A 26,519-nucleotide genomic window follows, 5' to 3' on the forward strand; every position below is an offset into this window, starting at 1 on the left:
TGGCCAAACAGGAAGAACATTTTTCCAACGAATTAAAGAACATAGGGGTAGTTTTGTAAATAGAAAGACCAATTCCACATTTGCAAACCATCTTTTAGCAGAAGGACATGAGTTCAATCATGAGTACGAGGTGTTACATTTAGAAGAGAAGAGTTTGAAACTTAATCATCTAGAATGTTTAGAAATCAATAGATTCAGGAATTCGGGTAATTTACTGAATGATCAATTAGAACTCAATAACTCTCCGTTACTGAATATATTTTTTCAAATGTGAAAATGGAACATAAGTGCAGGTAATTTAATTCGTTAGAAACTCAGGTAAAATATCAGCTACTTAAAATTCAGGTACTTCGTTTACAGGTACTTTAATTTCAGGTACTCCATAAACTATATATATATATTCAGTATTGAATGTGTAGAATTAGTTGAAAGACACGCCAGATGAAGCCATTGTATGGCGAAACACGTGTTGCGTTTTTGTAAAACAATTTAGTGAAAATCTCACAATAAAGTGTTTTTGGAATTTCTTACTAAGTCATCTCGAGAATCAGGAATCAGTTGTACAAATGTTTTCAGGATCCTTCATAAGTACAAATTTCATCCATATAAGATTGGACTAGTTCATGAATTTAACGAAGATGATTTCGATAGATGTATCGAGTTTTGTGAAATTCTCACTGAATGGATCAACTTGCATCAGAATTTCTTGTATAAAATTTGTTTTTCGGATGAACGTACGTTTAGTTGAAATGGACAGGTGAATCAGCAAAACTGTCGATATTGGAGTGATACAAATCCTCATTTATACCGTCAAGTTCATACCCAACGACTTTAAAAACTGAATGTTTGGGCAAGAATTTTAGGTGACCACATCATAGGACTTCTTTCATCGATGATAATTCGACTAGTGATAAATATTTGGATTTATTGGAGAATCGAATAATACCGTGCATCAATAGGGCAATTGAGGAGGATATAAATTTATTCGACAACTAAATAGTTTTTCAGCAAGATGGTACACCTCCTCATTATGCAGCTGCAGTACGACAATTTTTGGATAATCATTTTCCTGGTCGCTGGATTGGTAGAAGAGGTCTTACAGAATGGCCACCAAGGTCTCCGGATCTCACTCCTGTAGATTTCTTTCTATAAGTTCATTTGAAGTCTTGAGTGTATGAGATAGAATCAACAACATTAGAAGATTTGAGAGAGGATATTATGAGACATTGCAGAGAAATAACTCCCGAGATTCTCAACCATGTGAAGTCGGCAATGGAAGCTCGTTTGTACCATTATATGGAAGTTGGTGAAAAAGTTTTTGAACATTAACTATAGAAAATTTTTTTCTTCTCATTGTCCAGTCATTAGATTTTGATTCAAGAATTAATAAAAAATCTCTTTTCTGATTTATGGCTTCCATATTTGTCTCCAAAATAGTTATTTATGTATCAAGGGAATTAGGAGGGCCTTAATTACCGATGGCAAAGTTTGCGTCCCGAGGGCCTCTGGCCCGAAGGACAGCAATTGCCTGAGGTTATTAAGGCTCATTAATTCCCGTGGTACATAGATAATTTTATTTCTGACCGATTTCAATAAAATTTTGTTCATTTTTGAAACGGAAAAATGTACCAATTCATTACCTTCCCGGTATATTTGAATCAGGTACCGTTGATTATAGTAGAGTTTTCTTGTAGCTAGGTTGTTGCTATGTTACTTGTTTATAAACAGAACTTTGTTATCAAGCTGTGTTTGCGGTGAAAACGTGTTTTCTACCCCAAATATAATGGAGGATATTTTGAAAAAAACTGAACAAGCAAGAGAATCATTAATTCCATCGAAAAGTGAAGCCGTATACCAAAAAGAATACAAGATATATCTGGACTGGCTGACACGGAAAAATGTTATGCCAAAAGGTGTCACTGAAACTGTATTTCTGGCATATTTTCAAGAACTGGTAAGGAATTTTCTATGTTTTTCGGTAGCTTTGGTAGTAATTGTGTTTATTCGTTTCAGTCAGAAACCTATAGTCCGAATTCTTTATGGACTAAATGGTCAATGCTAAAATCGATGGTGACTATACATGAGAAACGAGATATCACCAAGTTCAATGAACTACAGGCTTTTTTGAAACGAAAGAGTAAGAGTTATAAGCCGAAAAAGCCTGCTGTTTTATCTCCTAAAGATGTTATCAGATTCCTAAAGGACGCTCCTAATGATATTCATTTATTGCATAAGGTAATTTTTTTCTTATTTTCCTTTTTGTGTGTATTTATTTCCTTTTTTTTTGTTATAGGTTGTTTTGATTATGGGTTATTTTAGAGGATGCAGAAGTCAGGAACTTTTGAATATGAAGATATCGGATATAGAGGACCGGGATTCCGTTATGGTAGTGAACGTACCGGAAAGTAAAACTGGTGTATCGAAGAAATTTACAGTTGTGGATGAAAAAGAGTTCTCCGCTTTGCCTTTATTAAGACTTTATATGTCTTTGCGTCCTAAAGGTATTGAACGATTTTTTTTGAGCTTCCGACAAAATAAATGTACATCTCAGCCAATTGGAAAAAACATGTTTGGGAAAATCCCCAGCAAAATCGCAATGTATTTAGGATTGCCAAACTCATCTTCCTATACGAGACATTGCCTTCGTCGCACTTCTGCTACTGCTCTAGCCAATGCAGGAGCAACTATGACTAACTTAAAAAGACACGGAAGTTGGAAAAGTTCCACGGTGGCGGAGGGGTATTTGGAGGATAGCATTGAATTGAGAAATAAAACGGCGCGTATGTTGTCTACTTTGTCATCAGAAGAGGCAGGTACCTCGACTGTAGTGAACAGAAGCTCCAGCCATACAAAAGAAGAAATTGTTTCCAGTGGCGGAAGTAATTTTCAGGGAACATTTCAAAATTGTACATTTATTATTTGTAATGACGTGAATAAATAAAATATGGTTCAGTTTTCATTTCTATTTATTTTTACTTGTGAAAGGTAGAGGGAATTATAAAATCTATAATGTCCCAAGGGAGTTATGACCCTCTTTATTGATAGCGTAACTATGACGATATAAGCTTATAATGTCCCGGTCAGAAATAAAAGATAATAAACGAATTGAATTGATAACAATCAATTCCAATCTATTATCACAAAAATGTATTATGTAATTGGATCAAAAGATTATTATAATTTTTTTCAAACTTCACCAAAATTTGAAATTAAAACAAATCAATTTTTATATAATAATTTTATTCAACAAATAGCTTAACATTCTATGAAAATAAAATGGAGAAATAGAAAGTTGGCAAGTAGAATAAATGTCAGTTAAATGCTCAGGTGAACAACTTTGAAAGCAAGGATGTTTCTCTGATGAAATACAAAGTGAATAAAAGTGTCATAGGTAAATGCTACTTCCTCTTTCCATGAAAAAGAACGCATTTATTGAAAAGAAAAGCAAGTTGACTGATAATTTTCAAAGTCATATCTCACCCGAAAAGTACCTATGTTGTCTAAAAAAAATAGAGATCTTACATGTCTCATCAAACCGCCCTATTTCGGAACTTACTTCGCAATTAATGCAGTTTTTAACAGAAAAATACATATTTGAGTGACCCTGGTAAATATCTATTCCATAAACTCACAGGCCTCAAAGTATCTCATTACAATAAATATTTGATGGTATGAAATGAAAAAACAATTCACATTGGTTTCGAAATATCAATTCATTCATCTCCTACCAAAATTCTAATTGAATATTCAGATGAAATAATCTAAGAGTCTTTACGATATACCCTGGAGAAATCATTTTCTAACTGAGAATCCATCGCCTGTAGGATCCAAGATCCACGGATAGTTGTTGGGACATTCCATGCAGGTGAACAACCTCAAGGTTTCTCCTGGAAGTTCTCTGGTGGTAAGAGGACATGAATTGGGCAGAGAGCAGTAGGGTTGCCCTTTAATATCACATGTTTCTTTCCATTCTTGGAAATCGCGGAGACCATTGATTTCGGTAGGATTCTGCATCCACTGGATGACCTGCAAGTTGGTTACGAAGTAAACATCGTTGCGCGCCAACATCTCTTCAATGAATTTTATGAGCTCGTCTTTGAATTCTTTCTTGCTTTTCAACCAGGAAGCATGGAAATTCAGGCCTAAGGGTGCACGGTTGCTGTTGAAGTGTCTGTTGAAGTTGTGCCTCAAGAGCCGGGCAAACTGGTCCCCGGTTTGGATATTGGAACAAGAATCGACCATGTGACAACCAGGAAGGGATTCATCAAAGGTGGGATCATCACGTCTATCCAACTCATTCATCACCATTTCCCAAACTGGATGACTTCTACTGGGGCAATTGTGTGCGTTTCCATTACACTTGTGAGGCATTCTGAAGTATAAGGTGTAAGGCCAAATTGGTACACGACCCAGAGAAGCGGTAATGGAAGCATCATAAACGAAGAACTGGTCAGTCATCATTTCGAACTGTTTATTGCCTCCAACTCTCAAGTAAGGCGCTCTCACACCTATAATCGATCCATCAGTTATGTTTGCGAATCTTTCGATGATTAAACGAGCTCCCGCCATTTCAGCTAACCAATCGTCGTAAGAACCTTGGGACCAGTACTCTGGATCTTCTTTATGGGTCAAGGAAAACACGGCAATTTCGTGTCCTCGTCGGTGTAAGTCTTGCACAGCGGAGTAGTTGGTGTACTTGTGATTAACGAAGAAAGTTGCACGGATCTGGCAGCCGTTGGGATTGAGGCGAGTTCCGGAGAAGATTTCTTCGTATAAGTCTATGTTGTCTACATTGATGGCTCCGTTAAATCCAAGAGTTATCATCTGTGGGACGTTGGCGACTTCCAAATTGCCTGGTATTCTAGTACCGTCAGCAGAACAGAAGCAGTCAGGGAGAACACATTGAGTGGTGTCACAATCGGAAGCCCGGTTTGGATCGGTATCAACATCTGGAAAATTGAAAAACATAATGTAATCGTACAACAATTTCATGAAAACGTATTCGAATTCAAAGCGAGTCATCTCCATGCTGAGATACTCGGATGTGTTCTCCAACAAAAAATTATTTTATATCTGGAATTTAAGAGGGTATTTTTGAGTGGGATGAAGAAATAATAAGGTATAAAGAACTAATTATTGATTCAAAAAATCATTCATTCGAAGTATTTATGGCAAAAGTTGGTGCATGTTCCAAAACTATACCAAGTGTACCTGAAATGGCTTTATGACAAACACCATACAGGATAGGCCAAAAAATATAAAGTTCGTTCAAGAGTAAAGTACCCTTTTTCAGAAAATATAGAAATATGGTGAAAAGAAAAGTTGCTTATAATTAAAAGTTATGTTCAGATACGAAGTCATGGCCTGTTATTCGATTTTTTTTATTTTGGAAAATTTTGAATTACCCCCTTATGATACATATTTTTACTATTTTGATTTAATATATATTTGAAGTAGCCACAATCAAATCAGTTTGGAGTATTTTTATCAAATTGAAGTGTATTTGTGAAATTTACTTGGATTTGTATTTTTTAGTTGACCTTCAACTTCATATTTGTTGCAACGATATTTAACAGAACTCTAGAATAAAACAAATACTCTTTTTAACTTCTATAACCATCACGCGACTGGGTTAAACAGAAAGACATTATCCTGGCAGGTCATGATGAACTCCTCAATTTCCGACTTCAGCCCACTCGACCTGAGAAAAGCGAAGGTTAAACGCTTTGATAAGCCAAGATCCTCGTTGTTGAAGAAAACCCAATTAATTCATTGGCTTATCCTTGTGCTGCTGCAGAAATTAAGTGATCTCTGCGGCTTTTATATAGGTCTTTTGCTGAATGGGTTACAACTCGGTGACAGAGTTGTGATCATCAAGTTCACCAGCTACTCGGGAAGCTGCCCTAAAAATGAATGCTACAATTCATGTCCTCTCTTGGTCCTCTCTTGATGCAGAGAAAAGAATCAGTACTCCCGACGATTTTACAGGCTCCAACCAGTACCTTTCTGTCATGTAGACACTCCAAACTCAAAAGTCCACGGCTTCCCTATTGTCGGGGAAAGTACAAACGTGGAACGGACAATTTGGGATGCAAACTCCTATAGAGATGCATTATTTTTCTGGTCTTCACGTCGAGTTGATACAGTTCCTCCCGAGTCCACTTCACTACTCCAAACGAGTAGAGTAAGATTGGAACGGCAAGTATATTTGTTGCAGCAACTTTTTTCTCCCCGACAGTTCCGATGATCGGATCTGTCGGAGTTTCTGCTGATACTTGCCGCGAATTTTTTCACTGCTGTTACCTCTTGTGAGTGGCGTTGTTCCACCCCGAGGTAAGTATACGTCTCTCCGGCATCCAAGTGGTGTAGGATGCTTCCATCTACGAGCTGCACATCCTCTCCGTAGTCCCCGCATCAGCCTCTTTTGAGATGGACCAGTGCACATTTGTCTATCTTGAATTTCATACCGATAGCATGCGTGTACTCTTCCACCACCCTCAAGGACTGATAGAGATCCTTTTCTCCAGAGGCATTAAGTTCAAGATCATCCATATGAAACAAATCGGTGACCTACCTTGTGTCCGGAGATGCCACAGTTATACCCTAGAGTATTTCTGAGCGCAAATGATAATGGCAATAGTGAGATGCAGAAGTGAAAGGACCTAACCAGATCGTCAGAGACGCCATAGGAAGAGAGCTCAAACATCGGCGAAACATGGATGCCGGCACTTCATAACACAAAGATTCTCCCAATAATCGAAGAAGGGTCGAACCAATCAGGTACAAGAGCAGTCGGTTGTCCGACACCTAGACAGATTTATAGTATAAACGTACCAGAACCATTTGCAGTTTGCGCATAGTAGATCACTTCGTCTGCATCGCCTTTGATAATATCTGCCGCAGTAGCAGACGAATCATCCGGTTTACAAAGCTACAAACCCGGTAACATCGAACATTTTGTTAAAAAAAATACTCTTTGATGAAAATTTTCATCTTCAACTCACATCAAAATTGTTTCAGTTGATCAGTAGAATTCAAATAATTATGAAAGCTGGATAACTGTCAAAAAGTGTTAAGAATATACAGGGTGTTCACTGAACATGAGGCAAAAATTCAAGGGACTCTTCCTTGAACTACTATAAGGATATTTTGTTTTTTCATGATTTTTGATCAGGCGCTTTGTTTCGAAGATACGCAACGAATTTCGACAATAACAATTCATTACCAAAAATTACATGTAATGTTTCTTGATCTACAAGAACTGTTGAAAATGACTACCCCCCCCCCCCCAATTTTCTCATTATCGACTCCCGAACTCTTTTAAAAACACCAGGATCGTTTCTGATTCCGTTACACACAATCACACAATCACAATCACAGTAGTCTAATCAACAAGTTCAAAAACATGAAAAATAGAGATAAAGGTCCTAAAAATATGAGCGATAGCTCATTCGATTTTGGTGCAGGTAAAAAATTGCAATTGTTATTAACAAAATGAGATTTTAAAAAATGGTATTTAGTTTTTCGTTAATAACTCAAAAAATATTAATATTCAAGCAATTTTGAGAATAGCTCGTTTAAGAGGAGGAAATTTCCGATAAAAAAGTCCTGACTCCCGAAACTCTATTTCCATTATTTATAATTTTAATTTGACGTTGAAAATAGGGTTCCGCGCGGCTATTACGACATGCGCGCGCTGCCGCTAAAGAGAGTTTATCAAAATAAATAATTTTTTTACAACATAAAATGTCATTTTAAAAATTCGAAAAAAATGTGCCCCGTAGAAAAAAAGTTTTATCACCATATTTCAAAAAGTTATTCAATTGGTAACTAACAAATTCTTTCCCAATCTCCGTTGGCATAAATAATGGGATAAAAGGTATAAATAATTGGCCTATAAATTTTAAACTTCGTGGAGCCCTTTTGATATATATACTTCATACGATCCTGCGATGAAAATTTATCAATTTGTTAATTATGATTTTTTATAACTATTGCAAAATGAAATATCTAAAAATTGTTGATAAAAATTTTTTTTCAATTGATATTCACCTATGTTTGTTTTCACATCAAACAATGGCAGTTATTAACATAGGATATGAATTTTTTACATAATTTTTTTTAGTAAATCGTTTTAAACAAATTGGGAAATTCAATATTTTTGAAAAAATTTTTTGCTATTCTGTTGTCTGGAGATAATTATGATTCAATATTTTTTTTATTTTGATTTTTGATTGTTTAAAATCGATTTTTTTATATTTCGATTGTTTAAATAATTAGTTGAAAAATAATTTTGCTTTTGAAAATCATAATTTACACTTTCAAATAGTTTGGTAGAAAGAATAAATTATTTATTATTTAATTGTTTATTAGTTTAACAATTTGTTATAAACAAATATTGACCAACGTTATATTTTTTTCTGAAGCAAAAAAAATTATGAAAACAGCTATTATATAAAATTGCCATAATTTTTTTTTCATTTATTATAATAAAGTATTATCGAATCCATTATCGAATCGAATGAGCTATCGCTCATATTTTTAGGACCTTCATCTCTAATTTTCATGTTTTTGGACTTGATATTTAGCTATGTTTGTTCTCACATCAAACAATGGCAGTTATTAACATAGGATATGAATTTTTTACGTAATTTTTTTTAGTAAATTGTTTTAAACAAATTGGGAAATTCAATATTTTTGAAAAATTTTTTTGCTATTCTGTTGTCTAGAGATAATTATGATTTAATTTTTTTTTTATTTTGATTTTTAATTGTTTAAAATCGATTTTTTTATATTTCGATTGTTTAAATCTAAATATTGACCAACGTTATATTTCTTTCTGAAGCATTTTCTGCTTCAGAAAGAAATATAAAAACAGCTATATATAAAAAAGTGCCATTAATTTTTTTTTTATTTATTATAATGAAGTATCATTGAATCCATTATCGAATCTATTGAGCTATCGCTCATATTTTCAGGACCTTTACCTCTATTTTTCATGTTTTTGAACTTGTTGATTAGACTACAGCAATTATCGGATTTCCAGTGGTAGGTCCAGTGTAGTACGCTATACTTTTATTTCGGGTACGTTGATAATTTTAAAATTATCAAAATTGTTGTCTAAATTCTATTTCGCCCCGTATTTTCGAAACAAAGCGCCCTATCAAAAATCATCAAAGGACCAAATATCCTTAGAATACTCTCAAGTCCCTTGATATTTTGCCGCATGTTTAATAAACGCCCTGTATTTGAATGGAATATACGTTCAATAAATATCTGGATAAGTACCCAAACAACTGTTTGAAATCTTCTTAAAAATAAACGAGAAAAAACTATCCTGAAATATACTTCAGAAATACTTACCACATGCATTCTCATCTGATTCGTCTTTACATTCAGGTTTGCCATTACAAAACAGTTCTTTATCGATACATTCTTTGTTACCACACATCAGTTTTCCATCCGGACATTGTGGTTCATCTGTTTTGAATATTGGTAAAACTTTTCTTGGTTCTGAAAACATTGTCAACAATCGAACATGAATTATCATATCAACAGTTTCATTTTCACAGGTGTTATGTTGTTGATTGGCGTTTTTGTACAATTATTTACAAATTCCACTTCCTTGGAAGGAATAGACATAGACCTTCACAAAACCCGATAAGGAAGTATTTCAAATGGTTCAGAAAGAAAGTAAATGGTTCGCTTAGGGTACAGCCACAGGTGAACATGCTAGAACGGGAAAGAAGAAGAGATTCTCCGTTGAAAAGGCAGATTAGAAAAATTTATTAGTTGAACACAAATGGTATGTATATACATGTATCGAGTAGGTAGAGATGAGCTGGTCCAGAGACACTGAAAATGAACATAATACAGGAAACAATTATTTACCCACCACCAATTCAATTATTCACAATCTAACTCTCAAATGTATATGCTAGTTCTTATATAAGAACGTGAAGAGAAGTCAAACTTTTGTTACAACATGCTTCAATATCTGAAGTTATATCAGTCACAGCCTTACATTTTTTAATTTTTTTTAGAAATAACAGTAAAATGGTATGAACTTCTGGTTATGTTTCGTCTCACACTTCAGCTTAATGTACAGTAAATGGAATAAATCCGCACATATAGGTCATATATATCATCAGCAGCATAATAATATGAATATATACTAAGTGACAAAGAAAGGTAAACACCCATTTATATTGAAAATATTTCAAATAGTTTTTTACTTACATACTTGACGAATAATATAGTATAACAATTTTCAATTGAAGGTAATTCATATACAAATTGAACTGAGAGCTAACGGCAACAATGTTAAATGTTAGAACTAAATTCTTACCAGGATCATTTTTATTATCTATGCATCGCCATTGTAAATAATTAAAAAGTAAGATGATCCCATAAAATCTGCCCCCGTAACAAGATAGCTTCTGCATATCGATATAATGTACGAGCGAATAGGTGAACCAGTTCGTTATAAATACTTTGGAAACATCGGTAAACTGATCAACACTTCGCAGGTCTATTATATTTGCGTCCTTTAAATGCCATAACTAGTCATTCGGTTTCTTCGTTATCAAGCGTCCTTATCTGCATAGGCGTAGTGTGTTCTGTTTCTTGTGAAGGTGACTTTGTTTTGCATTCATTAAATATGAATGCAAAACATACATTAGGACAAAGGTAATGGATAATGATCTCATTCCAAAAATGGGCAAAGAGAAGTTGAGGAAAATAATAAAAGAAAATTTAAAATTTATATATGCCAAACGATCCCGTAAATCTGTCTTAATAGAAAGAGAAGATATAGTCTCATGGCGACGGAGATATCTTCGCTCTATTAGAGAAATGCGTTCTGCTCACAAAAACATTTATTATCTGGACGAAACGTGGGTGAATGCTGGTTACACAGTATCTAAGATCTGTTTAAAAAATCTGTTTAAAATCTGTTTTTCCGTTAACCAGCTGTCGCACCCTTACGAACGACAACCCTCAGAAGTCGAAACTTGTGCGAGCTAAGGATTAACGAGGTCTTACCTTTTAACGTGTGATTCCTAACACGGGTTGGACGATAGCAAGTGAAGATCGATCGTTCAGACTTGGTCTTGAACCACCGACCAACACGGCAGTCAATTCGAGTGAGTGAACAAATCACCCAACCCGAACCGCTTGGCTACCGGCCGACCTGGCAAGATCTGGCAAGATACTACTGTAACTAGGGTTACAGCAGGGTTACGCGGACCAACGGGTGAAGGTCAACGACTAATTGTCGCCCATATAGGTAGCGAGAGTGGCTTTTTAGACGATAGTGCACTAATTTTTTTATTCAAAAAAACAGGAGATTATCATGAAGACATGGACGCCTAACGCTATGAAGAATGGTTTGAATCCCTTCTTTCACGAGTCGATCCAAATTCTGTAATAGTAATGGATAACGCTTCTTATCACAGCTGCCAACTATGACCACCAGAAAAGCGGACATGCAGAGTTGGTTAGAACAAAAAGGAATTCCATTTTCCGAGGACATGGTTAAGGCCGAGCTTATGAGTGTCATTAAAACAGCATCGTGACAGATATCGCCAGCATGTGGTGGATACAATAGCTCGTGCTGAAGGCATCACCATTTTGAGACTTCCTCCTTACCATTGCGAGTTAAACCCTATAGAATTAATCTGGGCTCAAATTGTGGGTTACGTAGCTCGTGAAAACGTGACATATAAAATTTCTGATGTCTAACGTTTATTAGAACTCGCAATGGAACGGATACGGAAAGAAGATTGGGCTAATGCTGTAGCCCATGTGATCAAGGAAGAAAGAAGAGAAAATGTGGAGATATAACGGCATGGTAGACACTGTTTTCGACCAAATAATAATAGATTTAAGTGTGACTGGGGATTCCTCTTCGGACGAGTCAATGGATTCTGAAACTTCATAAGCATAACATAGGTAATTATTTCTTTGCTCTGTAGTTCTCTTTCTATATAAAAGGAACATAATGAGAATTTTGTGAATTTTTCTGTTTTTTTGAAGTACTGTATTAGGCATATTAAGAAAATGTAATCAGTTTTACCATTAACACCACGTAGCGCCACCAACTATAACAATTTTTACGTAATAACCCATGTGTTTAAATGAATTAAATTATTATTTTGGTACGCCTCTGCAGAGTTGGTAAGAGGATTATCCGTTGGTCACTTTGTAGATGATAAGCCATGGAACAAACCATCTACAAACAAACACACCTTTTCAAACTGAATTACATGACAGCTGACATTGTCAATTGTTTTGTGTCTCTCTCTTTGTTCTTCAACCTCATGGCTTTTACCGGTAATCCATAATTTTGAAACAATTAACGATTTTTATTAAATTTTAATGTAATATTCTTCTTTGTATCCTGTGAGGAGTCAAGCTCTTTTAATTAGTGACTTGTTTATTGAATTGACATGTTTCAATTGTTTAAATGTAATTCTTTTCGACACGGCCAACCTCACTAACAGCAACCTTTCATAGTAATAATATTTTATAGTGTATTACTATCATACAACATTTGTAGCTTTTCCCTGAAGATTTTTTCCTGAAGTTTTGTTATATGTAGGTCTATAGATATAGCAGAATAGCTTTCGATACGGTTGAAATTTTACTGGCTTTCTACTGGCCTCAGCATAAATACACATGCAAAACATTATTGAAATATTTTCAATATAAATGGATGTTTACCTTCCTTTGTCACTTAGTATACTTGAACTGTTCAAAAAATTAGGTGAACGTTTAAATTTCGCGTGTTTTGTACATGTTCACTGTTCACTTTTTATTATACATTAAGATATCCACATCAAAAAATTGTTCATAATGACGATTTGGAATCACGTATTGAAATTGATGTGAGAATATATGAAAATTTAATGAGCAATATGAACTTTTCTAGGAAAAAAACCACAATCTATATTTATATTCAATTGAAAAAAATTCATGAAAACCGAATAATATAATGATAAATGAACATTCTGATGTGAGGGAGACAAAAAATAGTTTCAATCATAACCAACACGTTTTCAGTTCATGAAAGAGGAACAAATGAGTTGATACGACGTGAAACGAACACACAGAACATACTATGTTTTCGAATAATAGCAGTGCTATTTGAGAGTGCTATTAGTATTATTAATGAAAGTATTAGTAACAAGTGCAATAATTTGGTACTATAGATTTAAGATAGAAGCATGATTGAAAGAAAGCGGTGAGTTTTCAAAAAGCTCGTGAATTATATCAGCAACTACACGGGAAATATACAGTGATTACACAAAAATCTATAAATCAGAATACTCCTGAGGGAACCGCATTGCAACAGAAACATTCACTTATAATTTTGGTGCAACTCTGTATATTCTGGTTATTGTTCAGATAAGTTCAAATTTTGAGAAGGTGTAGAATTACTGCCCCGACCAAAACCATTTCAATTTGTATTCATAGCTCTACTGACTGCTTTTTTACAGGAAATTTCCAACACTCAGTAAAAGAGTATGCAAGACAATCGACAGCTAAACAGTATTCAATCGAATAATAATTCGAATAAAATATTTTTTCATAGGAAACAGATTGTTTGTTATTGATTGAAATGAGTATGTATGTAAAATGTATGGTTTCTCTTCGATGTCAGAATCACACCTCCAAACTTCTATCGTTCAGATTAACTTTCATCTGCAGTTTTCAATAACTTTCTCTCATAGTTTTCTTCTTGATGATGCGACCAGATTTTTATGCTTTCAGTGGCGCACCGGGAAACCTTGATTTTTATGGAATTCAGGTATTTTGTTTATATGAAATAAGCAAAAGAGTTGCAACCACAATAGAAATTTCAACTACTCACTGAAGATTTCTACACAACCACCCAAAGGGCTGATTAATTTCAAGAAATTTTCAGGAAACCCCTATTTGATTTAGATTCCCATACATTTAGATTTCTCAAAATCATAGCCGAAACATACTCATGTTTCGGCCATGATGTTGCCAAGCACGAGTGCTTGGAGCTCAAACTGAATGTTTATTTTGTATTATTCAATGATCATATAAAAGTAGTTGTTTAGAAATGGCTTCTTCTGCCAGTTTGTATCTGAAAGTTACTTCTTTCCATGATCTACACATCTTTGTTGAAACTTCACTCGAAATTATTTGCTTTCTCCTCTTCTTTGGAAGTTTTCAACATTTTTTTATAGAGATGCAGAAATTGAAAGTCAAAAATGATTCTCTCCTAAAATTATACCCCATTCAATTCAAATGAATGGGTTACTCAGGGCACTGAATGTTGTAATCAAATCCCATTCTAATCAGCCAATTTATTATAAAATTGGCCTGGTATTGATGAAGATCCATAAAAACATATTGAACAACACTTTTTTGTAGGATTTTCATCCAACACTGTACAAGATAGCAACAAATGTTTACTAGTAAGCACAATAACTTTTTCAAGCGTCATCTAATAGATGCGCTTGAAGAAAAGTGCAGTAATTGCAGTGCAAAATAGTTGCAGTTTTGTGAATTGATTTGATATTTAGGAACACGTGGGATTCATACTCAAAGCTGATCATCTTGCATATCGATTTCTGGAAGAATTTGGAAATAACCCTAAAAATCTGCTCCCATAGCTCTTATCGTTGAGGAGCGACTTACTCTCGAGTTTATCGCAATCTGTGACTTTTCCCTTCCAGTCACATGTCTGTTTATTGATGTCAAACGCCAATCCACTGGGACAAGTGATTTGTTTTAGACCGGATTTAGTACACCTGTACGTCAAAATATAAGCTTAATATAGGGATTTAACCAAGGAATAGTGACCTTTAAACCCCTGAAACTATTTGAAAACGTAGTTTTTTCATTATTACACTATATAACTACGGATCTAACTCGTTCGATTGATGGCCTATTTTTGTCTAATTTCTACTAAGATTTTGATTTGTTACGACCGGTTTCGGTTTATTAAATAATCCTCAAGTGAACTGACACACAAATCCTCAAATTTACAATGATATAGTACGTAAATCATAAATTCCAGATCTTTCGGAATTGAATGCGATGCAAAATATTATGGACAGACTAGAAGATCTATTAAAATGAGATATAAGAAACACTTAGCACACCTTGAATATGTAAAACAAGAAAAATCAACAGTCGCCCATCGTGTTTTGCAACAAAACCATTCAATAGACTTCAGTTCGTTAAGATTAGTGGGACAAGTTAACAACAACAGGCATCTACATGCCTATATGAGCTTAGAATTGAGCCAATATACTAACAGTGTCATTGAAAGTCTAAACCATTTTGTCAATACACTAATATCATGAATAACGATGGTATAACAATACCTAATAGTTTCCTATATAGCTTGTTGGAATAATATTTTTAGTTATCAGATTCACCTGACTAGTGGATGAGGCAATATTGTGAAATTAATTTTGAGACAATTAAGACGCAAGTACCTAGCAGAGTCATATATGGTATAAATGAGGACAACATAAATAAGGACTTGTCATGAAGGAATATCCACAGGAAGAGGTCTTATCACCCCTTCTTTAGAACATAGTTCTGGATGCCCTAATTAATCACCTCAACAATAAAGGACTCTACACAATTGCATATGCAGATGTCATAGTTATCTTACAGACCGCCAAATTTGTGAACACGCTGTCGATCAATCCCAAGAAGACTGAGATGGCCTTTTCATCAGGAAAAGGAGTTTATCGGGCCTAATTCCTCCCGAAATCTTCAAAAGCAAACTAAACTTCTCCGAAGAGGTGAATTATTTTGGTACTATCCTCGACAGGAAGCTAACATGGAACTCTGCTACCTACAGAGTAGAGCAAACAGAGCATATGTGGCTTATGAGCAATGTCGGAGGACAGTGGGACGCGCATAGGGTCTTTCACTTCATGTGGTCACCTGGATCTACACTGCAATAGGACCCACGTTAACGTAAGGAGCCATTGCTTGAGAACCACAAGTTCTACAAGCAACGGCCATCCAAAAATTATGTCAAATACATCGATTGGCTTTTTAAATATCACAGGAGCCATGGTAACAACACGAGCTGCAGCAATGGAATTAATTACTGGTCTGACCCCTCTGGACCTGTACGCAAGTACCTAGCAGAGTCATATATGGTATAAATGAGGACAACATAAATAAGGACTTGTCATGAGGGGATATCCACAGGAAGAGGTCTTATCACCCCTTCTTTAGAACATAGTTCTGGATGCCCTAATTAATCACCTCAACAATAAAGGACTCTACACAATTGCATATGCAGATGTCATAGTTATCTTGCAGACCGGCAAATTTGTGAACACACTGTCGATCAATCCCAAGAAGACTGAGATGGCTTTTTCACCAGGAAAAGAAGTTTATCGGGCCTAATACCTCCCGAAATCTTCAAAAGCCAACTAAACTTCTCTGAAGAGGTGAATTATTTTGGTACTATCCTCGACAGGAAGCTAACATGGAACTCTGCTACCTACAGAGTAGAGCAAACAGAGCATATGTGGCTTATGAGCAATGTCGGAGGACAGTGGGACGCGCATAGGGTCTTTCACTTCATGTGGTCACCTGGACCTACACTGCAATAGGACCCACGTTAAAGTAAGGAGCCAGTGCTTGAGAATCACAAGTTCTACAAGCAACGGCCATCCAAAAATTATGTCAAATACATCGATTGGCTTTTTAAATATCACAGGAGCCATGGTAACAACCCGAGCTGCAGCAATGGAATTAATTACTGGTCTGACCCCTCTGGACCTGTACGCAAGTACCTAGCAGAGTCATATATGGTATAAATGAGGACAACATAAATTAGGACTTGTCATGAGGGGATATCCACAGGGAAAGGACTTATCACCCCTTGTTTAGAACATAGTTCTGGATGCCCTAATTAATCACCTCAACAATAAAGGACTCTACACAATTGCATATGCAGATGTCATAGTTACCTTGCAGACCGCCAAATTTGTGAACACACTGTCGATCAATCCCAAGAAGACTGAGATGGCCTTTTCACCAGGAAAAGAAGTTTATCGGGCTCAATACCTCCCGAAATCTTCAAAAGCAAACTGAACTTCTCTGAAGAGGTGAAATACGGTAAATTTTCGTTTTGTGGACACCCGGAGATTTTAAAAAAATTTTTGATTGTACTTACGTATTTTGATGCGTAGATGACGAATCCGAAAGAAAAAAGCGGCGCTCTCCCTCATTTACAAAGTTACGACCCTTCAAATTTCAGAAAAGAGCAACTTTTCAGCCTTCTTTTTTACCAAATAAACTATTTAAAAACACAAGCATCTATTCACTAGGTCACCTTTACACCTTATTCCTCCTTCTTTAACACTTTTCACTTCAATAATCAACATTTTTCTTATAAAAATGTTAAAAAATGTACGGAGCTGCTTTTTGGTTACATATCACTGTATTTTACGTTTTTAAGGTTAATGATATGGTTGGTACGACTGATGCAGTCAATATTCATAAAGTAATTCAAATGTTTTTTGCCTCCATTCTTTAGCTCGTAAATTGGTTTTTGGTAGTCTATAAAGGTAAGATAGATTTAAGAAATAAACTGACAGAAGCTTATATTTCGCAAAATAATCCTAGTGAGTATTAGTTGTAGGTAAATTTTGCAATTGCAATTACTACAACGTATTGTTGCTGCAAACACTCCTACTTGAATCAAATATAGAATTAAATCATTTCTTACTTTCACTAAATTATGAATTTCGTTCAAATTCATTTTGTATTTTGCTCTCACGTCAAACTGAAAATTCTAATCTACGAATTTAAAATAGTAGGTGACGACAAATACCAACCGCTTTTTTCTGAAATGTCACTAGTATCTAACCTACAAATATAAGAGTGTCACCAGGAGAAGCATTCGTTTTTGAATTCAGTTTTTTCATAAGAAAAATGTTGATTATTGAAGTGAAAAGTGTCAAAGAAGGAGGAATAAGGTGTAAAGATGACTTAGTAAATAAATGCTTGTTTTTTTAAATAGTTTATTTGGTGAAAAAGAAGGCTGAAAAGTTGCCCTTTTCTGAACTTTGAAGGCCCGTAACTTTTTAAATAAGGGAGAGCGCCGCTTTTTTCTTTGGGATTCGTAATCTACGCATTGAAATATGTAAGTACAGTCAAAAATTTTTTCAAAATCGCCGGGTGTCCACAAAACGAAAATTTACCACCTACCTAAATGTCATTGACTATATTAATGTATATTTAAGGATTTGTTCGTTACACTGCATCAGTTTACTTGAGAATGGTCTAGTAAACCGAAACCTGTCGTTGCAAATTGAACTTCTCTGAATAGAATGAAAAATATCGAGTCTAGAAATTCTACTAGAAAAAAACACGTTTTCACTGATCAATCCACCATAATATATGTGAGGTTAACCCACGGATGGAACAAGTTTCCAATAGATTCACAACGATTGTACGATTCAGCTTAATAACGACTTTGAAATCGAGGTTACTCGATTAGTAGTTCCGCGAACTAAAGAAAGGTGAAACTGTGTATCTAAATGTTGTCTTACAACTTGTCTGTAACCTGTTATCGATACATCATGGACTATTCCGATGACTACGTTGAATTTTAATGTTGAATTTTGGAGTACAAAAATCACTATTCCTTCTTTATCGACTTACTTTCTAAACGATCGCAATTTTTGACATTGGTTTTCCAATCGCATGTCTGACGATCGAGATCAAATGCTAGTCCTGTCGGACATTTTACTGATGCCAATCTTGTGACGCCTTTGGCATCTGAATTCATATCGCACCTAAATTATTCAAAACATTCATTATTAATATTCAGTACACACGGGAGAGTTGTCAGTGACTTGATCAACCCACGATGAAATGATGACAATATTCAATTCAATTATACCAAGAATCTACATTACACCAGGTTGTTTCAAAAGTTTTGTCCATTTCAATGTCTTGCATTTTTGTAGCTCCATATCTCAATAAATATTCGTTCCACTGTATTTTGGTATACCGGGTGTTTCTCTACGGTGGCACACCCCTATACCTTTTTTAATTTTGGAGATGTAAAAACGAAATTTGGGGGTTGTGGATTATAGTTCAATTTACATTTTTTGACATATTCACTTGCTTTGCTGTACTTCCGGTTTGACCGGAAATGACCCTGAACTTTCGATTTTTGAATGGGACATTCTATACAGAGTGGTCCAACGAAAAGTATGCACCTTGCTTTTCTCCTTTTTTTGTAACTTAACGCAAAAATGCTCGGACAGGTCAATTTTGCTTTTGAGGGGGACACATTTTAGATGTATTTTTCTACCTGTGCCTTCAACCCCTTCAGCGAGGGTGAGTAACAACCCTAAAATTTTAAATGGAAAGTTGGGTCGAGTGATATATCATTTGAAATGACACAAAATTATCTTTCCAATGATACCTAATTTGTTGTATTTCACTCAAACATGTAGGTATTATGAAGAAATACAACTACAACCCAGTACTTTGAAATGTGTAATTAACTTAGTAGAATCCTACTTCAGCAATTGCTGAAAATGTGACCCATTTGCTTCCATACAATAATACAGATTTTGTTCAAATCTTTTCCTAACATTCTGTAGCATATCAGGTGTTATACTTCTGCACTCTTCTGTAATTCGTTGGCGAAGATCTTCTAAGGACTCGGGCTGCGTAGCAAAACATTTATTTTTCAAGTATCCCCAAAGGAAAAAGTCTGAAGGCGATAAATCAGGTGACCTGGCAGGCCATTCGATGGGGCCTCTCCTTCCAATCCACCGTCCAGGAAACCGGTCATCTAAAAACTCTCTTACCAGAGCAACATAGTGAGGAGGTGCTCCATCTTGCTGGAAATGAAGCCGATCATCATTATGATTTTGGTCATTTTCAATTATTTCTGTTATGAGAGGATCAATTGTATCTTCAAGCATGTTCAGGTAGACCTCACCAGTTGAATTCCCAGGAATAAAAAGTGGCCCTTCGATATGACTACCTGATATGCCACATCAGACATTGATTTTTTGAGGGTACTGGGTATGGACCTCTCGGAATAAGTGTGGGTTACTGTCATCCCAGTAACGGCAATTATGCCTATTCACAGCTGCATTCAAAAAAAATGTACTCTCATCGGAAAAGCGCGTGTTGAATGATAGGTGCAGATCATCAATTAGTAGCTGGCTCAGTTGTTCACGGAATTGCAGCCTTCTATCAGGATCATCTTCATTGAGTTCCTGTACTAATTTAATTTTGTACGGATGAAATTTATAGGCTTTTAATATCCGTATTATGGACGAACGGGAGACACCTGAGGCTGCAGCAAGCTGACGGGTACTTTGAGTATGATCAAATTCAACATGTCCCAAAACACCGACTTCTACTGCTTTATTTCTGATCGGTTTCCGTGGCTGGTGTTTCACATTTCAAACAGATCCGGTATCGACAAACTTTTGGACTAACTTGGCAACATACGAATCATTCACATTTTTCCCGGGATGACTGTTATTGAAGAGACAAGCAGTAAGTCTAGTACAACTATTATGTTGATAATAAAGTTTAACAATTTCAACTCGTTCAGGAATGGAATAAACCATTTTTACAGTAAAGTTGAAATAATTTCAAAGGCAACCGGACTGAATCAATGAACGTTTGGCTAAATTCTTTTTGTACACTTATCTGCTGTTGTTATTTGAACCAAAAAACGCACAAGAGAAATTGAGGAATGTAGTAGTGATAAAAATGCCGTATTTTCCGCATTTTCATTAACACCAAAAATATCGAGTAAATGTTCTTGATTTTTTTATAACTATTCAAGTAAATACAACAAATTAGGTATCATTGGAAAGAGAATTTTGTGCCCTTTCAAATGATGTATCACTCGACCCCACTTTCCATTTAAAATTTTAGGGTTGTTACTCAACCTCGCTAGGGGGTCGAAGGCATAGGTAGAAAAATACATCTAAAATATGTCCCCCTCAAAAGCAAAATTGACCTGTCCGAGCATTTTTGCGTTAAGTTACAAAAAAAGGAGAAAAGCAAGGTGCATACTTTCCGTTGGACCACTCGATATATTTTCAGTTATTTCGATCGAGAATGACATTCTGAATCCAACAATACTTCACTGACAAATAAAATTATTTTTATTCCAATTTTTATTTTTTCATCTATAATGCCATGGATCGTGTAAATCGCTTCATTATTAATCAAGTAACATGGTAAAACTACGACTTTGAGGCTCATGACTTCACAGTCGTTTTAAGAATTATTCCACAGTCGCAGATATGAATTTTTCCAGTTAACTTGATTTTTTCAAATGGAAAGGGGATGGCTCGCCGGCTTTTTGTGAAAGATCATTTTCTTACGAATAATTTGATGCCACACACTTCCAATTTGTTTTCTCTATTTTTCTGAATAATTGCAAGAAAGTCGCGAATTAATCCATTAAGGTTATACATTTTCAAAATGGCCTCCTCCTTGATCACAACAAAATTCAACTTTTTCAATTCTTGCGCGCATCACATTGATTAGCTGTTCCTCAGTGATGTTCTGGTATGCCACCCTTACTTTATGCTCTAGTTCTTCACGAGTAATTTATGTTGCTTTGTAAACCTGATTTTTAATTGTTTCCCAGATAAAAAAAATCTATCGGAGTAAGATCCGGTGATCTAGAATATGAAAAAGGAATAATACAGCAATTGAAACAAAATCGTTCTTTGTTGTTGTTGTTTGAGACCAGTACTTTTTATTATTCCTATTGAACATACCCAAGTTGGTGAATCGGATTTCATCTGAATAAATAATTTTGAATGGAAAACGTACATCTTCTCTGTTTTTAGTCAAAAACCAGTTGAAATAAGTCAATCTTCGGTTGTGATCGTTATCGTAAAGATGTTGGTGTAGTTGATACTTGAATGATCGATAATTATATTTGTGAAGAATTCGCCTAACGGACGAATGACTTATATCACACTCCGAAACAATTTGGCGAATTGACGCCGTACAATTCACTTCAACATAGGCCAACACGTCTGCTTCTTTTTCTTCACTGACGATGAAGTTATTGGCATTTTCTTCTGGTTCATTTCGCATTTTTCTTTCCAGTTTTGGAAAATAATACCGAGTTGGAATGGCGACGATTTGGAAACCTCTGAGCATAAATTCGAGCTGCATCAGTTGCATTCTTTTTTTGCAAATTAGCAAAATGTCATTTTTTTCGTTTCCAGTATAATTTGTCATATCTAATCATAAACTACAAACAAATAAATTTTTAAAAGTGACAGCATATTCATTAGCCTTTGTTTAGGTAGCCCTAGCAAAAGCTTCAATTGTTTGTCACGGATAACTAGAATAACAGGACTTAGTGAATAAGTATACCGAATACGTATTATTTGTTATTAGGTATGATCGTTTCTTGCAATTATTCAGAAAAATAGAGAAAACAAAGTGAAAGTGTGTGGCATCAAATTATTCGTAAGAAAATGATCTTTCACAAAAAGCCGACAAGCCATCTCCTTTCCATTTGAAAAAATCAAGTTAACTGGAAAAATTCATATTTGCTTCTGTGAAATAATTCTCAAAACGACTGTGAAGTCATAAGTCTCAAAGTCGTAGTTTTCCCATGTTTCTTGACCAAGAATGAAGCGATGTACACCGAAATAAGTAAAAATATATAGGATATCCTATTTAAAAATCGAAAGTTGGGGTCATTTCTGGTCAACCCGGAAGTACAGCAAAGCAAGTAAATATGTCAAAAATGTAAATTGAACTGTAATACACAACCCCCAAATTTCGTTTTTCTATCTCCAAAAATAAAAAAGTTATAGGGTTGAGCCACCTTAGAGAATCACCCGGTATACTGATCGATAATGGATTTTGTACTCTATACATTGACATTGTACTTTCTACATTTTGCATCTTTTAAGCTCTTTACTATGATTTAACCAAAGCGTTGCCAAAACAACACAAAAAATCATCCTAGCATTTGGCATTAATAGTGTTAATGAAAGCACTATTCGAAGTTGATTCGCGAAACCTCTATCTGAAGATTTTAGCCTCGAAGATAAGCCTTCGAAGTGGTCGACCTACAGTAATCCAGGACGAGGATTTGAGGACCCTGGTGGTGACTGACCCATCACAAACGGTGCGTGGGATGGCGAAAGAACTGGGTCGAATGCGATTTTTTATGGTTCAAAACGTATTGGGAAGATTGATAAGCTCGAAAAGTAGGTGCAACACGATTTCAACGATCTACAGAAATTGTCACGTTTCGAAGCTTGTCCTTCTTGCTTTTACGCAACCAAAAGGATCTTTTTTGGATTGGATCGACGCGTGTGATGAAAAGTGGGCCCTCTATGACATAAAGAGGAGTTCAGAACAGTGTTTGGACGCCAATAAGCCACCCAGGCACCTGCCGAAGGTAAACACCCACAAATGGAAACGATGGTTACTGTATGGTGACCAGCAGCTGATTTGATTCACTATAACAGAGTCCTATTGTCGGGGAATCGACGAAATGTACCAAAAATTGCGCCAGCAGCAGCCGACGCTGGTCAACAGAACAGGCTCGATCCTGCTTTACGACAACACCCGTCCGCACTGGTGTTGTCATGTTGTCGTTCGCACTGAGCGACGAAGTTCTGCCTCACCCACCATACTCTCGCCAACTGACTAACATCTTTTCAAGCACTCGACGAATTTCTCATCGGTAGAACTTTCGCCAATCTGGACCAGGCCAAAAGGGACTTCGTCGACTTCATCGAATCCCGAGCACATAATTTTTATGCTGGCGGAATTGATCGAATTGTGTTACGTTGGCAAAAGTTCACTAATTCAAATGTCACTTATTTCGATTCAAATGAATGAGATATTACAGTTTGAAGAGGACTTATAAAACGTAGAAAACGTTTGAAACAACCGTTAATAATACAGGATAAAGAAGGAGTTGTCTTATTGAAAAGTTGAGAAAGTACATTGCATAAGTGCCTGTCATTGTCTGCTATATCAAGTATACAGCGTGACTCACGGTCGATGATAGGTTAGACGTTTCTGGAAAACGTAAAGCATGATTTTTCTGAAAATTTCACCTCTCACATTTCCTTACCTGATCTATCGATCTAAAATATTTTCAGCATTGCGGCGTTGCCACTTCTATCAAAAGCTATGTCAAGGAAACTTGACGAACTATTTGACGATCGTTGGTTTAGGCGTTTAGGGCCGTGGGATTGGCCACCGAGATCACCCGATATCACGCCACTTGACTTTTTTTATGGGGTGTTTCAAAAGAAAGGGTATACAGTACTCCAGTGCCTACCAAAGAAGAATTGCGACGGCGAATAGTGCGGAGTATTGAAGAGCTGGATCCCCAGGAAATTGAAAAAGCTACCACAAGTCGCGTACAAAAAAACATTTTGAAGTGTTTAGAATGTAATGGACAACATTTTCAGCATTTATTGTGGAAATGTGATATTTTGTTTACAATTTTGTTACTTTGAATCATCCTTTTCTGTTATTGTCTGTATTTTCACATGTTTCAGCCCACAAAATCTTACTTTTCACCTAGAAATGACTGATTTTTGGTACAGTTGTTCCCTGGAAACTTTGAGCCATAGTTAAGGAAATTATTTTGTAACCTTGCAAACTTCCTCTCGTTCATTGGTGTTAATTCAGGATACATTTGGTTGAATTTTTTACACGTTCTGACAATGATTTGATCACTTTGTTCATGTGTATAATAAATAATTTCATAAGAACTTGTTTGAATAATCGATATTTGCATTCATTTTGGATGATGATTCGAAACACCGTCGATAACTCTTTGAAAATTACTTATAAAAGTAACCAAACTGCTATAAGCTTGATAATTCCACTGCTACCTAAATCCAAATTCTAAAAAAAAATAATGTTTCTAGAAGAAGCGACTTTATTGAGAAAAATTGACGATTTAGGTATAGGGACATGATATATCATCTTGAAGCATTTTTCACCATCTTTCAATTTACCGAGTAATATACCGGGGGTTTCATTTGAAAAAATGAACTTTTGACTACTTTTATGCACAATGGAAATAATAGTAATTTTAGCACGCCCTGTATGATATGAAGTCGATTTCTTGGTGTTATTCGAATATTTCGAGTTTGTCCAAACTATCATCAAAATACCATTTTTCATGAATTGAGAGTACTGATGTACTTAATTTCAATTAAGGCTATGTTTTGGACCATATTTAGCACAATTAATTTTTCATCTCGAAAACAGATAGAGATAGGTATAGGACATTATTAACAAAAAAGTATTAAAATACCAGAGCGATTCCAAAAATGTATTGATATACGGGGTGTTCAATTAAAAAAAATAAAGTTGCTAGGACTTTTTGATGGAAGTTGCAACGCCGCAATGCTGAAAATATTTTAGATCGATAGAACATGTAAGGAAATGTGAGAGGTGAAATTTTCAAAAAAATCATGCTTTGCGTTTTCCAGAAACGTCTAACCTACCATCGACCGTGAGTCACGCTGTATAGAAACTACACACTATAGAAAACTATTCTAAGGATCAGACCAATTTTTTATGAGATTCAAAGATTCAATAAAAAAAATTGTGATGAATTCCTACTGAACAATGTGTACAAACACACCCTAGGAGAATTTTTTAAGTGGGAAATAGAGACAATATACATTCTTAAAAAGGTTCATTTGCTAACAGGATCAAATTATCCCAAAAGAACAATTGTTTTCTTGGCAACTTTCTTCCGATCAGTTGAATAATGACATAGGCGTTCCCCAAGGATCAGTTTCAGGGCCAATTCTTTTTATTCTCTATATCAATGAGTTGCCATCTGTTTTGCAAAAGTCACCCACTTGTTTGTAAGCTGGTGATTCTTCTTTCCTATTTGAATCAAAATATTTGCCTGAATTGAAACAAAATATAAATTCTGGTCTTGATAGTTTGCAAAATAGGTTCAGTGAGAACTCATTATTTTTGAATGCCTCCAAAATGGAAGCAGTAGCTTTTTATACTGCCCAAAATTTCAACATGGTAGACAGTGATATTGAAATATCCGGCGTTGAGATAGAAAGTGTTGACAGTATAAAATTTTTAGTGTTTTTCTAGACGGCAAATTCAATTTCCGTCAGCACTGCGATTATCTCCTTAAAGTACTCAATAAGCAGTATTATCCGTCAAGAAACTTGAAAATTCTAGACAACTCAACAAATCTACATTCTGAAAGGTTTAATGTACATCCTTGAAAATAAAGAAGTTTTTAGACAAAACCAATATTTTCATGAATATAATACCCGCAACAGAAATTATTTTCACATGCCCAAACACGTTTATCTCTACGTCTGAACTCGTTTGAGATTTTGGAGCTGAGATTATACAGTGCATTTCTTTAATGCACCCCTCCTTTTATTTTTTGAACGTCAACTCAAACAATTGAAATTTGGGATAATGAAATCAATGCATGAATACTTTATTTTGAAGTATTTCAAAAT

At 35.4% G+C, this 26,519-nt stretch overlaps 1 protein-coding gene across 2 annotated transcripts in view; it reads right to left on the bottom strand.

Annotated features, from left to right (window-relative positions):
* Window positions 1-3,223: 3,223 nt before the first annotated feature.
* verm (LDLa and CE4_CDA_like_1 domain-containing protein vermiform) overlaps window positions 3,224-26,519 on the bottom strand; it is a 30,573-nt gene continuing 7,277 nt past the window's right edge. Inside the window, exons 3-5 of one of the 2 annotated variants that reach the window (XM_023159065.2) lie at window positions 14,674-14,786; window positions 9,364-9,513; window positions 3,224-4,949 (exon numbers count right to left, since the gene is read on the bottom strand). In XM_023159065.2, the coding sequence (XP_023014833.1) occupies window positions 3,793-4,949; window positions 9,364-9,513; window positions 14,674-14,786 (1,420 nt within the window). In that variant the 3' untranslated portion in view covers window positions 3,224-3,792. Of the gene's footprint in view, window positions 4,950-9,363; window positions 9,514-14,673; window positions 14,787-18,681; window positions 18,816-26,519 lie in introns of both variants that reach the window. The other variant, XM_023159064.2, reaches the window with a different exon arrangement.

This window comes from Leptinotarsa decemlineata, unplaced genomic scaffold, assembly GCF_025532065.1.
Source record: "Leptinotarsa decemlineata unplaced genomic scaffold, Ldec_3_MD MMD2_tig00026374_RagTag_RagTag, whole genome shotgun sequence".
Classification (NCBI taxonomy): domain Eukaryota; kingdom Metazoa; phylum Arthropoda; class Insecta; order Coleoptera; family Chrysomelidae; genus Leptinotarsa; species Leptinotarsa decemlineata.